This window comes from Sceloporus occidentalis, unplaced genomic scaffold, assembly GCF_023333645.1.
Source record: "Sceloporus occidentalis isolate IW3139 unplaced genomic scaffold, rSceOcc1.0.p SCAF_8, whole genome shotgun sequence".
In the NCBI taxonomy this organism is placed as follows: Eukaryota; Metazoa; Chordata; class Lepidosauria; order Squamata; family Phrynosomatidae; genus Sceloporus; species Sceloporus occidentalis.
In genome coordinates, this window is record NW_028316988.1 from 17,498,744 (window position 1) to 17,515,000 (window position 16,257).

Genomic DNA, 16,257 nt, shown 5'->3' on the forward strand with positions numbered 1-16,257 from the left:
AGAGTAGTTTAAGGAGCAGGAATACACACAGAGCTCTAGTGTGCCTCTAAGCAGCAGAGAGATGTAAATGCTTGCTTTTGGGAGGTAATACAACACCACCTAGAGCTCAGAAGTACATTTTGCTGAAGTTAGCAGCACAACACCTTATATATATATATATATATATATATATATATATGGGGAAATAAATATTTTAGGTTGTTGAGTGGGAAGGTGGGACCCACAGCTGTTGTGGCAGCTGATAAGGAAAATCTACTCGCACACACACATGGTTTACTGTAATTAAGCACAAAGAATACAGTAGGTTGGCACCGCATTCTTGGAAATTGGCTTCTCCTGCTGCAACGAACAATAGCGGGGTGTGTCAGGGACAGTGCCAACTTAGCCCTGTTGCTTGAGATACGAGAGTAATAATAATAATAATAATAATAATAATAATAATAATAATAATAATACTTATCATTTTTATGGGTGACTATTATTATTAGGAGCAGTGCTTGGACCATAATTTTTTAAAGTAATATGGTAAGCATTACGTGCTACTTGAGGAGCAGTGCATTAGTAGCTAATGTGATTTTTTAAAACACTATTGTTGTTTTACGAATAAGACTTCTACAATAGAAAAATGGTCATCCCATCCCCAAAAACATATTAGCAGTAACAAATGAGTGGTGCTCATTAAATGAAAAGTGTAAGACTGCTACCAGTCGTTCTGTTACTTCACCAAACTGCCACCATTATGCTCTCCTTGTCCCCTAAGAGTAAAGGATTACAAGTGACATTATTACTTGTGATGCTTTACTTGTATTTTCTCTTTGGAACATTCTTTGAAGAATGGTTCTCAGGCTGTTTGATACAGGGAACTAGCAATTGTTTTTTTCCAGTGTGTCAGGGACTGGCACTGAACTTGTGCACGTTGGGTACAGTTGTTTCTTTCCTTCTTCCCTGGAAACCTGCCAGGCTTGGAAGCCAATGGCTCAGAGACCACCACTTTGAGCAAAATTGCTTTGAAGCATGTCTTTTCAAACTGTAAGGTTTACAAACTTGACTTGAAACAAAAACCTGAAAATCCTAGTGAAATGATGGAGCCAACCCCACATTGCGGAGCTTCCTCAAAAGTCTGCTAGCTTATGTCCAACGTGAGGGTTGGTTGCTTGTGTAAGGAAGTGCTTTACCATACATTGCTAACTCCTCCACCTCAAGAAGGTGGTTGTTAGGGTCAATGGTTTTTATTGTTTTGTTAAGAAGGGGTAAAAGACATTCGTGGAGAAATAGAAGAGGCATAGCAGTGGTTTCTATCCATTAAAGCAAAATGGAACCTCTATGTTCAGGGCATTATATCTCTGAAATTAAGTACACCAATGTGATTTGTGATTTGCGGTTTGAGTTTTGGACTCTAGAGTGTGGTAGATCTATTTGCTAGTCCCTCCTGACCTATGAAATGAACTACATGAACTTGGACCAGTCACTGTCTCTTACCTACCCCTGAGAGTGATTGTGAGGATGAAAGGGGAAGAGAAGCTATGTACACAGCCTTGATCGTATTGAAGAAAAAAACATGATATAAATAGAAGAAATACTGTGATTCAGTATGGTTTGAGGGCTGGGCTGCTACTCTGGAGACCAAGATTTGATTCCCAGATCAACCATGAAACCTACTGGGTCACTTTGGGCAATTCACACTCCCTTAGCCTCAGAGGAAGGCAATGGCAAACCTCCTCTGAACAAATCTTGCCAGGAAAACCCCATCATAGGTTCACCTTAGGATCACCATAAGTCAGAAACGACTTGAAGACACACAACAACAAAACAACCATAAGCGGTTCTATTAATCCATGGTCCCTAAAGGTTGTACAGATGGGCAACTGCAGGAGGTCTGGAGGCCACTTTTATATCCTGGCACTTTCTGGTGGCCACATGGACTACTGAAAAATAAAACAAAAAGAACAAAGTGTCTGGAAGTCCACTCTTGGTCCTCAAAATGTATATTTCTTGATGTTCTTGGTGTTAAAACTGTACGAGAAATCCTTGAAACCATCCCCTCTAAAAGGACTCATAATCAACCCATGTGCAGTCCCAATCTGGCTCACAAAGGGTCTGGGTGGGCACATTGCCCCCTCTGCAGAAGAACCCCACATCCTGGGTTTCCCAACATCTCATTCACCTTCCAAACCAGGAACAAAACAGGGAGAGAAAGATTGAAGCTGGAAGCTTCCTTATAACTCTACCTTCCTTTAGCCCTGAGTTTGGAAGCCCACCACCCATTTATCTAAGGCAGTCTATCAAGGCAGCTTTTACTGTCATGATGGTACCATATCTAGTAAGCATGCTTAGGATTTCATTAAAATGTTGCATACATGCTCCATCAGTCATAGTTCTTTGTCTCACAAAAACAAAGAAAAACGACAGATCTTCTATATCTGGCACCATTGCTGATCTCTTTCCTGGAAATCTCTGCTTTTTCTGGGACTCTTTTCTGTTTTTTTTTTTAATTTTTAGCAGAGTTCTATTAAATTGACATTTTGATATATTAAAAAATAAATCTGACATTTAAAACATAGGAGAAATTTGAGTCAACAGGAGAGACTTAGCTTTCCCCGGTGTTGATATTTTACCTATTTGAGCGTGTCCTGTTTTTTGGATGTGGAGTCAAAAATATGTAAAGGAAAAATGATATTCATTTTTTAAGATTTGACTAATGTTGTGAAGATACAAATCATTTATTTTTACTACCTATAAACTGTTTCGGCAGACTGAAGAAAAAGCTATGCTAATTTATATAGCGTTGACATTTTATAATTTTCATGATTTTTTTTTAGATAAAGGATTTTATATTTAAAACTTTAATAGTCTAGTCTGAGTTCATTTATCTTTAATTTTTGAAACAGGGAGAGTAATTCATAACAGTAATTTTATTCCTGTAATGTAATATTCACTTCAGTTCATTTGTGCATTAAAATTCCTTTAAGACCGTTATTAATGATTTATATAATGAAATGTCATATTAATCACAGAAGTTTTCACATTTTATTATTCTCTTCCATGTTAATACTATCTTTATGATCTCTATTAATGTTTTATATCCTCTAATTTCAATTATAAATCAAGAACATTTTCATGTTTTTGTTGGTATTTGCTTTTCAGGGGTGCCAACTTTAACATTTTATGACTTTTTCCCCCCACCCTACATGTGCAGCATAAAACATCTTTATTCATAGAAAGGTAGTTAATTATGTCTTTTGTTTATAGTAAACTTTCATTGACAAACTTATCGTTATAATATTTCTTCTTCCTTCTTTTTCCCCAAGCTCAGAGACTCGAACGGCTACGAAAGGAGAGGCAAAATCAGATAAAATGCAAGAATGTGCAGTGGAAAGAGAGAAATACGTCCTATTCAGGTAAAAATAATTCTTACACACATTTGTAATGATTATCCAGCTTTGACTTGTAGCTGTGTTGTTTATAGAATCGTTGGTTTGTAAAAATTTATGTGGCACACCATGCTGGGAGGAAACAGCTACTGATATCACTCAGGTCAGAGAAGACAGACAGGGACCAGCAAAACCTCTAGTTTCCTGGCATTTTATCAGATCTGTGAAGCAGCTTTTTTTGCGGACCGTCTCTCCCTGGGGTTCTACAGAGTAAATATGAGTAACACAAGACAAGATTCTTTGAAAGGTATCTGGTAGATCACACCTTAAATATGCATCCCAGAGGACTGTTGTCACTCTCAGGTCACAGAGTCAAGACAACAAAGACCCAAAACTTACCAAGAAAATTTCTTGATAGGGTTGCGTCATAAGTTAGAAACAACTTAAAGGCACACACAACAACCCTTAGCTTTACAAAGCCAACTCTCTCTATATATAAATAACACCTTGGTTCTTGGTCATTCCCCTCCTTGCTCAGGGTAAGAATGTCTTTTCGTTGAGGATAAGTTGTAGCTCTGTGGATGGGCAGCTGATTTGCATTCAGAAGGTCTTGCCTTCCATCTCCAGGGGCGTATCTACACCAACTGGGGTCAGTATGGAGCATTACATCTGGGGCCAACCATGATGGCAAACACACACACTGGGCCAAATCCGATGCAACTCTGTGTCAGACACACAGGCCAGCTGGCCGAACACTACATTGGTCCTGCTGGCCCATCCTACCTGGTACCACCGCTGGAGTCTCACTGGCCAAGCAGCTCCCTATGAGAGCCTGAACATCACCATTGCTTCTGCTGAAGTCAGAACAGGGCACCTGCTGTGTGATCCAGCTCTTTTCTACCATCTTCCCAATTCAGATATGGCTAAAATAATTTTCAAAAAGGTCTATCTAGAGAGGACAATGAGGAAAGGGGGGGGGGGGGGCTAGACAGGCCCAAAAAGACTTTGTAAAATGGGACTTCTTTTTCAGAGGCTTTGTTAACTGAGGTATGCCTATATGTGTTGCTGCTGCTGCTGCTGCTGCTGCTGTTGTTACTACTGCTGCAGTTAGTACTGGCAAGATGACCCACACTCTATTCTTCCCTGACTCCTTGCCTATAAAAGTCTGGGTGGTGGGGACAAAAGAGAAGATCCCTGCAATTAGGATACCTAAATTAGAGAACATTGTGCTGATTATTATTATTATTATTTCCCAAACAGGCAATTAAGTGTATTTTGTTCCGGTGCATGTTTTTAAAATCTGAACCTTATATTCTCCATCTACTGTGGTTGATATTGTTTTTGCAGTGTTTGCTTTGCAGTTGCATTGGTTCTGATTTTGGTTTTACAGCCAGCTTTCATTTAGTTTGACTTTGAGTGTGTGTCATCACTAGGGGGGTATTTGGTTTTGTTGTTACTGTCTATAGGTTTTCTGTGTGTAAATCCCCTTCCGTTCTGACTCTGAACCATTAAAAAGCAGGTTGTATGTGTCAACAAAGAATGAATAATTGTTACAAAGGACAAACCATGCCCTTCGGCTCCCAGAGGCTGATTTTGAGATCCTAAAAATGGAAGTTTATAATTTGTATTGTCTCACTGTAACTAGTTTAATTATTTTTAGCCTCCCACGATTTGAGAAGTCAGTGGGATTGATAGGAGGGAAGAGGAAGAAACTAATGAACATTGCCACATATCATGTGCTCAGGTGAAACTAGGAAAATCCTCTGAGTGTGTATGTGTTTGTGTGTTCCATTGGGAGTGTCCTTTATGTTTAAAAGGGGACATGTTTTAGCGAGGATTTTGTTTGCATGAACAGAAAGAATTAAGAATTGTTTTGGAGTATAACAGCACAGGACTTACTAGCACAATCTGTTAACTCAAAGTCTTGTCATCGTTATGTTCAAAGGGCAAAGCATAGTGGGTTTTGAGACAGAAAATCCTGGCACCAATCTGGCATTCTTTATATCTCAGTTATCCTAGCTTGCTCCAACTCAGTGTCATCTAACAATTTGCTGTTAAAACTGTGAGCAGTTCCTTGTGACTTGGGGCAGGGGATGTGTGTTCTTGTTGAAGATACACAGCTAAGATTCCCCACCTGCCAGAACAAGTACCACAATCTGAAATAATGTTGCCCCATGCTGCATCTGCACTCCAGAAATAAAACAGTTTGGTACCACTTTAACTGCCATGGCTCAATGCTACGGAGTACTGGGATTTGTAGTTTGTTGTGGCACCAGAGCTCTCTGACAGAGAAGGCTAAATATTTCACAAAACTGCAGACTGGGAATCTTTCCAAAGGCCCAAGAAATAACTCCGCAAAGTATCGCAAGAGCATAATTGGAAATGAAATTTGTGGTATGGGCAAGTTCTCTTTCAAATAAACGTAATATTTGGCCAAAAGCCTGGGAGGAATACCATATAGTGTGTACAAGCTGACTTCATGTATAAGTCGATGGCAGGTTTTATGGCCAAAATCATGGATTTTGATATGACCTGTGGATAAGTCAAGGGTAAAACTAAGAGGCATGTAACAAAGGGTAGAGTGGGGAAAACACCCTTCCTTCCTTCCTTCCTTCCTTCCTTCCTTCTTTGGACCTCTCCACTTCTTTCAGGACCTTTCTAAGCAGTATTACTGTATCAACCCATATATAAGTCGACCTGGGTTTTTAGGGTCAATTTTTGGGCATACATTTTTCAATTTACAGACGAGTATATACGGTATGTAGTGATATTTATGGTGCCGTAGCGAAGACATAGTTTAATCATTCTCTGCAGAGTTAGCCTGTATATTGCGCACTCCCCCCTTGGGTATCTTCCCTACTCCTTCTTTCGGAGCACCACACCTGGGCATCCTCCATCTCAATATCCAGCCAAAGCCCCCAGCTCCGAATTAAGCGGAAGCCGTGACTTAGTTGCAGTTTGACAAGTTTTTAATTTCCCCGTTTAACAAATGAAGCCAGACGACAAAGCCTTCCCCCCCACCTCTGCACGACATCAGCTTTGGAAGTCCCCGCTCAATCTGCCTTGGCAGCAGTTCCAATCCTCCGGAGGGGCAGCGTGTAAATCTTTGGGACGTGCACAAATCCAGGCTTGCGAGGGGAGAGCAAAGACAGAGCTGGGGCGGGCAGCTTGGATGCCGATCTGCCAAGGGTGATTGATTGAGTTTGGGGGCTGCAGGCTCCTGGAGCAGATGTGGCCCAAAACCCACCCAGATTCAGGAGCTGCTCGGCAGAAAAGAGAGCAGCGCTAATGGGCCCAAACTCGACAGGTCCTGAGCTGTGTTCATCCATCCTCATTTCCTTCCCTTTTTAAAGATATCCTAGTAATATAAGCCGATGGGTGTTTTTGTTAATTAGTTAAAACGAGCCTCCATCTCTTGCATTGCTGCTTCTGTCCTGTTCATGTTGCATACATAATGATTCTGAACCCAGTCCCAGGGGGTTAGTTAATACTTGATCGGACCTAAGCCCCATGTCTGTTGGTGATTTTGTTTGGTTCTCACAATAGGGAACCAAGGTGTTGGGTCATACACACAAGGCACATGTGATCCCCCACAAGTTTAATTCTTACCAATTTGGACCTTTCTTCCTCTAGTGTACAAATGGTGGCTCAGTTTTTGTGTACTCAGAGATCAAACCCAAAGTAAGGGATATTTTAAAAACAGGGGATTTCATAGAATCATGGAGTTAGAAGGGGTCTTACGAGCAATTGAGTCCAAACACACCTGCCTCAAAAAAGATTTACTCCAGCTAGAGCAGTGATTTCCAAACTCTTTCCTTCCAGATGTTTTGGACTTCGATTCCTAGAATCCCAGCTCTTTACCCAAGATGGCCGAGGCTTCTGGGAGCTGAAGTCCAAAACATCTGGAAGACCCAAGTTTGGGAATCACTGAGCTAGAGCATCCTTAGCCAATAGCTGTCCAGCCTCTTTTTAAAAAACATCTACAGCAGTGTTTCCTAAACTCCTCCAGGCATTTTGGACTTCAGCTCCTAGAAGCCCCAGCTATTTTGACCAACCATCAGGAATTCTGGGAGCTGAAGTCCAAGACATTTGGAGGACCAAAATTTGGGTAACACTGGTCTAGAGAAAGAGACCCCACCACCTCTCTAGTCCAGACTGTTTTCAAGCACATTTTCAAAATGGTGAGATGACTTATAAAGCTCTGTGCTACTTTGATCCAGACATAAATACCCTAAAGGCACCAGATCCCACCTGATCTTGGAAGCTAAGCAAAGTTAGTCTTGGTTAATCCTTGGATGGGAGACTGCCATTGAGCACCAGGGGTTGTAGATGATCTTTCAGAGGAAGACAAAAGCACCTCTGAGGATTCCCTGCATAAGTAAACCCTATGAAATGCATGGAGTCACTATATGTTTAATGACTTGTAATAGTTTTAGAGACCCGGTGTGGTGTAATGATTTGAGTGTGGGACTAGGATGCAGGAGATTCGACTTGAAGGCACGCAGTAGAATGGTTTTAACTTTACTAATTGTTCATTGTTTTTTAAAGGGATCTTTTATATTTATACTTTTTTATTGATGTTTTTGCATAGCTTTCATGTTTATTAACGTTTTTGTATAGCCATTTTTAATAAGCTGTAAGCTGCCTTGAGTCCCATTATTGGGGAAAAGGGCAGGATATAAACAAATGAAATAAATAAGTAAATACTTCTGGCTGTTCATTAGTACCAGCAATCCCTTTGCTGTCAGCTCCATCTCAAACATCTCCTAATATTCTTCTCCTTCTCTCTACAACAGCAGAGGAGCTGAGCACACTTTTTGAGAAAAAGAACTTCAGAATAAAGCCCCCACACGCCTCGAAGCCATCAATCCTGTCAGTTCGACTGGAGCAGTGCCCCCTACAACTTAACAACCCCTTCAACGAATACTCGAAATTCGATGGCAAGGTAAGCGAGAGCGGTGCCCTCCCATGCTTTTAAGAGGGGGAGGGAAGGTGATTTCCAATCCAAATGCGTTTCAGGTTTTAAAAATACTGATACTTCTGGTGGCTCTGGGACAGGGTGATCATACATCATAACCGATAAGGAGGACAAGGCACCAGAGAATGTAAAGAATTCAACAAAAATGTAAGACATTACAACATAAAAGCTAAAAACACTAATATAAATTCATGCTTCTTAGTCATGCGCAATATGGAGGACATTTTGAAATTCCTCATGGGCAAAAGGTTGAAATGTAGGACATGTCCTAGAAAAGGAGGGTGTCTGGTCACCATACTCTTGGGTTCCTTTATACAATATATTGGGAATATGACTGACCTAGGCATCTATCCAGGTTTCACGCCATGCCAGGTGATAGATATCATGCTCTCCATTCAAGCAAAAATAAAGACGAAGGAATCCAGTAGCATCTTTGAGACTCACCGGAAAGAAGAAATTTCATGGGCTGTGTCCACGAAGTCTAAAACTGGAAATGTCTCCTTTCCAGTTAGGCTCAAAGGTACTACTGGGTTCCTATATGTCTTTTTTTCTGTTGAAACAGACTAACACAGCTATCTCTTTGAATACTTTTGACTCATTCTAAGGCCTTGTCTACATTCGTTAAAAACCTGTTGGAAACATGGCCCCCACCCCAACTGAGCGAAAAGGTTATATGACACATGGTCCTATCCCCCTACATTTGGGGTATGCTATCTTATAATATGAAGTTTACAATCTAGAGTTTTCGTTGGAGTTTATACCCCCACAACCACCGCTCTCGCCACCGCTACCACCTTCAAACTTTTTCAAACGCTCCCTTCCTCCTGGCAGTGCCACCACTGGCTCACTGCTCATGGCAAAGTGCCCAGATGTACACCTTGTTGGTCTCAAAGCAATGGAAGCACCATTGGAGTTGGTGCTACCAAGAGAGAAGGAGGGCAGCAGTGAGCCCAACAGTGGCAGGAAATTCTGCCTTAACTGTACTGTATTTGTTTTAATTTGTAAACTGCATTGAGTCCGGGTCATGGGGACGGGGGAACATGGAATAGAAGTGAAGCTGTTTATTATTATTACTATTAAATTCCAATTTCTCTGAAGAAGTGTTATAAATGGCAAATTTGTGCTCAAGAAGTTGCATTTATTAACAAGTGCTAATTCACACCTGCCTGGTGCTATTATTTCCGGGCCTTCAGCACCAGGAACCGAGAGAAGACTTTTCTTTGGGTCATTTTGTGTCATTGAGTTCTGTCTTACCAGAGGGATGTGTGAAGGGTTTTTGTAACAGGGAGGGGAAGTGTAGTCTTTCCAGATCCTTGCAAGGGCCGATTCCTGTACCCTATGAAAGCACAAGCCTGATGGTTTCAATAGGTTCTCCAGATGGGATGCCATCTGTAGCCAGGGTCATGTCTTGCATTTGCAAACATCATTGCTATCCCATTTGTGGACAGCAGTCCATGTTTTAAAATCTGTAATTCCAGGAAGAGTTTTTAATAGTGCAAAAGAATAATTTCGCTAAAGGCAAAATGTGTTAAAAGAGGAAGGGTTTTGTTGGTTGTAGAAAACCTGCCGGCGGCTACATGGGCAACTTTGAAAACCCAGTTTGGTCGGTTTGGCCTTTTCTTCCAAATTTCTCTGCACACGTTGGCGTAGCTTAAAAAGTGGGAATGAAACAATTCCCAGTCGAGCCATCATTACAGATATCACAGAAAACCATAGCATATGTGGACTGGCTTTGATTTTGCATTATGTTGTCTTTTTTATGAGATGGAGCGAGGGAGCGAATGAATGAATGAGACTCGTGTAGCATTTTTGTCATGCTCACATCAAAATCAACATTTTAATGGCTCTTGTCAGTGTTATCAGAAACCTTCAGTGGGGTTTTTTTTTTAAAAGATAGGATGGTTGTCTCTTTCCTTTTTTTACACACTGAGAGATGTTTTTCCTGCAAATATTCATAATTCTTTTCCTGGGAATAGTACGTGCCTTATTTGCATAATTAACTGAGCCACTCAGGTCCCCTGGGAATATGATGCCTAATTGGGGAGAGATAGGGGAGTCTATTAAGGGGGGCTGGGGCCTAATTAAGCATGCTTTTTAAAAAACCCTACTTAATTATGTATTTACTCTAGAGGCTGGGGTGACTCTTGAAATCCTCTTTTACATTTAGAACCCAAGCTTTGAGTCTCTTTTCTTTCCTTAAAAGTGAATCATGGTTAGAAATTTCCATCATTGTCCACTGTTTTTTATGATTGGGATAGGGGTTAGGCTTTGGGATTGTTTAATGTATATTTTATGTATACTGTATTTTATTGTTTTTTGACTTGTAACCTGCCTTGATTCCTTCAGGATAAGGCGGGATATAATTTAATTATATTATTATTATTATTATTATTATTATTATTATTATTATTATTATTTTACACTTTGCAATAACACATTATTTTACTGCAGAGGTGGACGTGTGGACCTCTTAGTGTCATTGGATCTCAAAGCTCATCAGCCCAAACCTGCTTAGCCAGTGATGAGAGATTGAGAGTTTCAGTCCAATAATATTTATTATTATAACAAAATGATGGGCAAGAAACTAGAAGCGATCAATAGACATCCCCATCCACAAAAAGGAGACACAAAAGACTACAGCAGTTGTAAGACAATAGCACTAATATCCCATGCAAGCAAAATTATGCTCAAAATTCTGCAACATAGACTCTAATCATCCATGGAGATAGAAATCTCAGAGGTCCAAGCAGGGTTCAGGAAAGGAAGAGGCACTAGAGACCACATCACAAACATATGATAGCTAATGGAGCACACCGAGGAATTCCAAAAGAAAACCAGCATGTGTTTTATAGAATATAGCAAAGCCTTTGACTGCATACATCATGAAAGGCTATGGAATGCCCTTAAAGACATGGGAGTGCCAACACATCTGGAAATAAAAGAAATTATTTTTCAATAAAGGTATTTTGTATTTTGTTCTTTCCATCCTTTGGAAGATCTTGTGTTGTCTGAGAGCTTTCTCATAAGCCAGGTACCCCAAACCCTTCCTCACTAATTGGTCACTGAAAGCTCAGTGTTTACATTGGTTTACCTAAAATGTACTGGCAGCTAGTCCAAAATGATTCTATGTTCGATGTTCACAAGTTTCATCCAGTTGCATCTCCCCATCGCATAGCAAGTGTGTTTACCATCTGTTTGTCCCTGTTATTACGTACATTCAAGGCAACTCAGACTTAGGCAATGCTGTCCTAGAGACTCCTGTAAAATTTCAGAGGAGCCTTACCATTGCCTTCCCTGAGGCTTGCCAAAGATTACCCACTAGGTTTCCATCATTGAGCTAGGGTTCAAACTTTGGTGTCTAGGAGTTCTACTCCAACACTCAAACCCTACACCTTGCTGCCTTTGTTACCCCTAACATAGGTGTGCAAGTAGTAGACACATGTTGTTTTAATGTGCACAAGTCAGGAAGCCACAGCCTAATACCTGCTACCACCACTACACCCCTAGTATGCACTCCTGTGAATCACTGGGTCTCTCCTTTATGCTTTAGTTTGGTTTTCCCATCGCAGCTTTAATGGATGTCCTGCATTGTCAAGAAGCTGGACAAGGATGTCACAGGAGGTTCTTTCCAGTGCTGTGATTTTGGTTGGCTCGCCTGTGGAACTTTTAACAGAGCTCCATCAAGCAGCCTTCCACTCTTTTGTGCCATTTCCAGGTGGCCAAGCTGTTGGGAGGTAAGCACAAAAGCAAGTCTGCAAAAGGGCCATAGGCTGAAGGAGCAGGTTGCAGACTCCAGGAGCCCTGCTAGATCAGAGCAAAAAGGTCAGTCTAGCATGCCGTTCCACACTCTGGACAACCAGTGAAGCTGCAAAAGCAGAGGATGAAAACAATAGCCTATCATTTTTCCTGTGGTCTTAGCATCAAAGTGGCATGACCACAATGCCTCTGAAATGGCAGACCATTTACCACTTGTAGTTGGCTGCTGTTCCCTCTATGAGTTTGCCAAATCCCCCTTTTCATAGAGGACTAAATGTGTCAACTATCTGCTACACCACGCTGATCATTTAGGCTGTCCTTTTTTTGTCCCTTCCCCAGTTCTACCTTCATGGTGTTGCCCCACTTGTGCAGGCAATGCACCTTCCCCAAACTGGTGCACTTCATTCACCTTGGATTATATCTCCCAGCATTGCTGGGTGTTGGCTGTGGGGTGGATTGGAGTTAAAGTCCAAAACATTTGGAGGACACCAGATTGGGAAAGGCTAGCAGAAAGCCTGTATCCAGAGAAAAAACATTATTCTGTCTTGCCCAGCATGGTATCTTCTGACTGGCAGGGGCTCTTAACAGACTTTCCCAAACCTATTAATCGAGATCCCTTAACTAGACATGCCAAGGATCATGCCAGGGATCGAACCAGGGATGTTCTGCAAGCAGCATCCATACTCCGTGCTCCTCCCCAAACTCATGTCAGCATTTCTGACTTGTCCAAGTAGCACAGAGTCTCCAAGGCTCCAGTGGAGGTTTTTCGAGGTTACTAAAAATGTCTGTGTTTAGTACTATTCCCAGGCTTTTAGCAGGGACCATGTTTTATTGTTTTGATGGGTTTTCATTGTTTGTGATTTTTAAAAACAACGTTTCCATTGTATTTCTGTCATTTGTGGTTGCTTGCAGCCTCGAGCAGATGAAAAATCTAGAAAATCAATGAAGAATAAACCTAACCTACAAAAGAATGAGTTTAAATTCCTTGTGGATTGATTCTTGAGATAGTATTGTGATGGGGGTGGGATGGGAAAGGGATGCTTTGGGGATATAATGTCCATACACCTGATTTTTTAAAAACAACAACAACTAACAAATTCTTTGTTAGCAACTGTTTTTAACAATGAGGCGGGGGGAAGGGATAATTCATGAGTACTAATTGCTTGGCTGTTAATTTTCATAAGTGTTGATAGAAGCAGTTCCTTAAATTAAACTTTGTTTAAAACGTACCAAGGGAAATATTCCACAATGTCGAGCCTGAAGTGAAAATTAATATGAATGCTGTGGCAATTAACACGTACTGGTTAATAGCTTTTAGCAGCATTTTGGGATGATAGACCTTAAATACATTTTTCGCATGCTGCTCTTGTACCAGTTGCGTTCCAGTTATATGTCTGGATAATTATGAACAAATGTTTTTTCACAATCATGGATGTTTAAATGGCTTTACTTTGAAAAAAAATCCACACCAGATAAAAACTGGAGAATGGAAAATACACTGCAGTGTAACTGATTTGAAATTATATCTGAGATGTTAATTACCGATTTAAAAGCCAGCATGCAAAATTAGAAGGTTTGAAAAGTAAAGAATTTCCACCCTAAATAGGTACTGGTATATCAGAATTAAGTCTATGTATTATTTTTAAGTGCCTTTAGAAATGTTTTGTATAGGACAGAATTGTGGTTGGTGTAATTATGCATAGAAGGCTGAAACCCGATTACTACATATGGTTTGAAAATAAGGTTTGGTCAACCTTTGCCAATTTTGAGTGCCCTGATACAGGCTATATTATTTATTATGCACAATGTGCATGTGTGTGTAGAGCTGTCCATCCATTCCATCTTTCTAGGTAAAATACATATTGAAAGCAGTTTATAATTATCTTAACTATATAACAAAAACAAGACAAAGTATGACAAAATGATAAAGATAGTATTCATTCATTCATTCATTTGATTTTTATTCCACTTTTCTCCTGAATGGAACTCAAAACAGCTCATTCCTGAGCCTCATTCCCATCCTGCTTTCATTTTTGCTACATGATTTTGTACACCCACACAGTCTCTACTAGTACAGTTGGCCTGCACATTGGTGGCTTAGACTTTTGTGGCTTTGATTATTTGTGGATTTAATTGCTATGTTCTCTCTAGGAATCTCTAGGTTCTCGAACGTGACGCTAGTGGAAGTTGACCACAGAGGAGCACCTAGAGAAAACATTTCTCTAGGCATTTGTAGGTCCTCCAGCACAATTCTATGGTCAACCTCTGGCTGATGTTGACTGTAGGGTTGTGCTGGTTTATCTAGGGATTCCTAGAGAGGTGTTCTCTGGGGTAAAAAAAAAAAAGTGGTTTTTTATTTGTGGATTTTCCATTTTCACAGAGGTCTTCTGATCGTTGACAGTCTCCCATCCAAGTATTAACCAGGGCTGAGTTTGCTTAGCTTCCAAGATCAGACAGGATCTGGCACCTTTAGGGTATTTAGACCTACCAAATTGTGAAGCTGAGCTGGGCAACTGTTGGGTACGGGTCAGAAGACAGTTTTCCTCTGGGTGGGTCGTATTGGCTAAATCAGATTTTAAGCAATTGCTTTTCCCTCTCTTTATTTTAAACGGAGCCCCGAGGGATTCACCTGATTGGTCTGTAATGCTCCAAACAGCTATGTGAACTTAATTAGGCCTTTGGTCTGATCCAGCATGGCTTTTCTTAAATCTTTAGAGGCTGGTGGGGTTTGTTGGTGCAGGGTGCATGGCTGCTACAGGGGGATCAATTACAGAAGCAGAATGAAGGTTGCAGACTTGAGCATCAGTGTATGGGCTTCTCATTGATTTTGAAGTCCATTGAGTCCGATTGAGAACTAATTAAAATATTTCAGGTTGTGGACTGTTACTTAGGCATTCACGCAGGGCATCTGCCGTAAATAATCACAGCCAATGTAGATTAATCAGTCGGCTAGCTATGGTAAGATAGGCAAGCATTAGGGGTCCAGAGACCAGTCCCACCCTCAGGATCCAGTGTATACTTCAAGTCCTCTTTTCATGCAAAATCCACACTCCACCCCCACCCCCCAAATTCACTTTTGTTTTAAAAAAAATTAAGAAAGGAGTGCTTGATGAAACTTGGATGCATGCCTTGCTTTAAAAGAAATTTTGATTCCTGGAGCTTTCCGAGCCAGTGATTTTCAAAGTTAAGCCAAGAACAGTTATGTTTCAGCAGGAGGCCATGAAGAATGCAGGGAGTGTGGCCCACAAACTGCACATGGAGGGCCATGCAGTCCATGGGCCACATTATTCCCACTCCTATTGTAGGAGAAAGACCCAGCCCAACCACGGATCCTGTCGGTGTTCAGTGAAGCTTACTTGTCCTTTTCTGTACTGAATATCCTCCCATAGGCTAGAATCCTGTTACTCCCAAATACAGTAGACTCATTAAGTCTGTTGTTGAATAGTAACTCAACATATAGGGAGTGTCATAATAGCATCATAAGAACTGGAAATAACCACAAAACCAGTCTAGTGCAGTGACCCCCAAACTTTTAACCCTGTGGATGTTTTAGATTTCACCTCCCTGAATTCCTGACCGTTGACCAAGTCAGTTAGGGCTTCTAGAAGTTCAAGTCCAAAACTCCTGGAGGACCAAAGTTTGGGAATCACTGGTCTAGTCCAACCCCTTTCCCTGCAGTACTCCTGAAAGATGCCCATCCAACTTCTGTTAAAGAGCTCCAAAGAAGGTGAGTCCACCACTCTCAGAGGCATCATAGTCTGCTGTTGAACAGCTTTTACAGTCAAGAGCTTTTTCCTAAGTTTAGGTGGAATCTCTGGTAGTTTGAATCCATTGGTTTGTGTTCTAGTCTGTGGAGCAGCAGATACATCTATTCAATGGCTTGACTAAACTTAGCCTAACAACAGAATTTCAGCGATAGTGTGCCAAGAAGCTATGACCTTTGTTCATACCTTTGCTGAGGGATTGGAATTTGTGGAATACTGTATATCCCAACTCAGCTGGCTTTCAAAAACTGGTGGTCGCCCCCTCTGCCCCCACCCCGAAACGCCAAGCAATGTGCAAAGCATGTTACTATGCAACACAGAATTCTTGTGTGAGCATTTAGCTGCAATTCATTTTAATTGTCCTTATGAAGTTAAAAAGTATTAGTGT

General features: G+C 41.0%; 1 protein-coding gene across 3 annotated transcripts in view; it reads left to right on the forward strand.

Annotated features, from left to right (window-relative positions):
- Positions 1 to 16,257, forward strand: part of LOC149308066 (target of rapamycin complex 2 subunit MAPKAP1) — a 138,367-nt gene that overhangs the window by 19,832 nt on the left and 102,278 nt on the right. For all 3 annotated transcript variants that reach the window (XM_089535010.1, XM_089535012.1, XM_089535011.1), the window contains exons 4-5: positions 3,309 to 3,398; positions 8,168 to 8,316. In XM_089535010.1, coding sequence (XP_089391136.1) covers positions 3,309 to 3,398; positions 8,168 to 8,316 — 239 coding nt within the window. The remainder of the gene's footprint in view (positions 1 to 3,308; positions 3,399 to 8,167; positions 8,317 to 16,257) is intronic.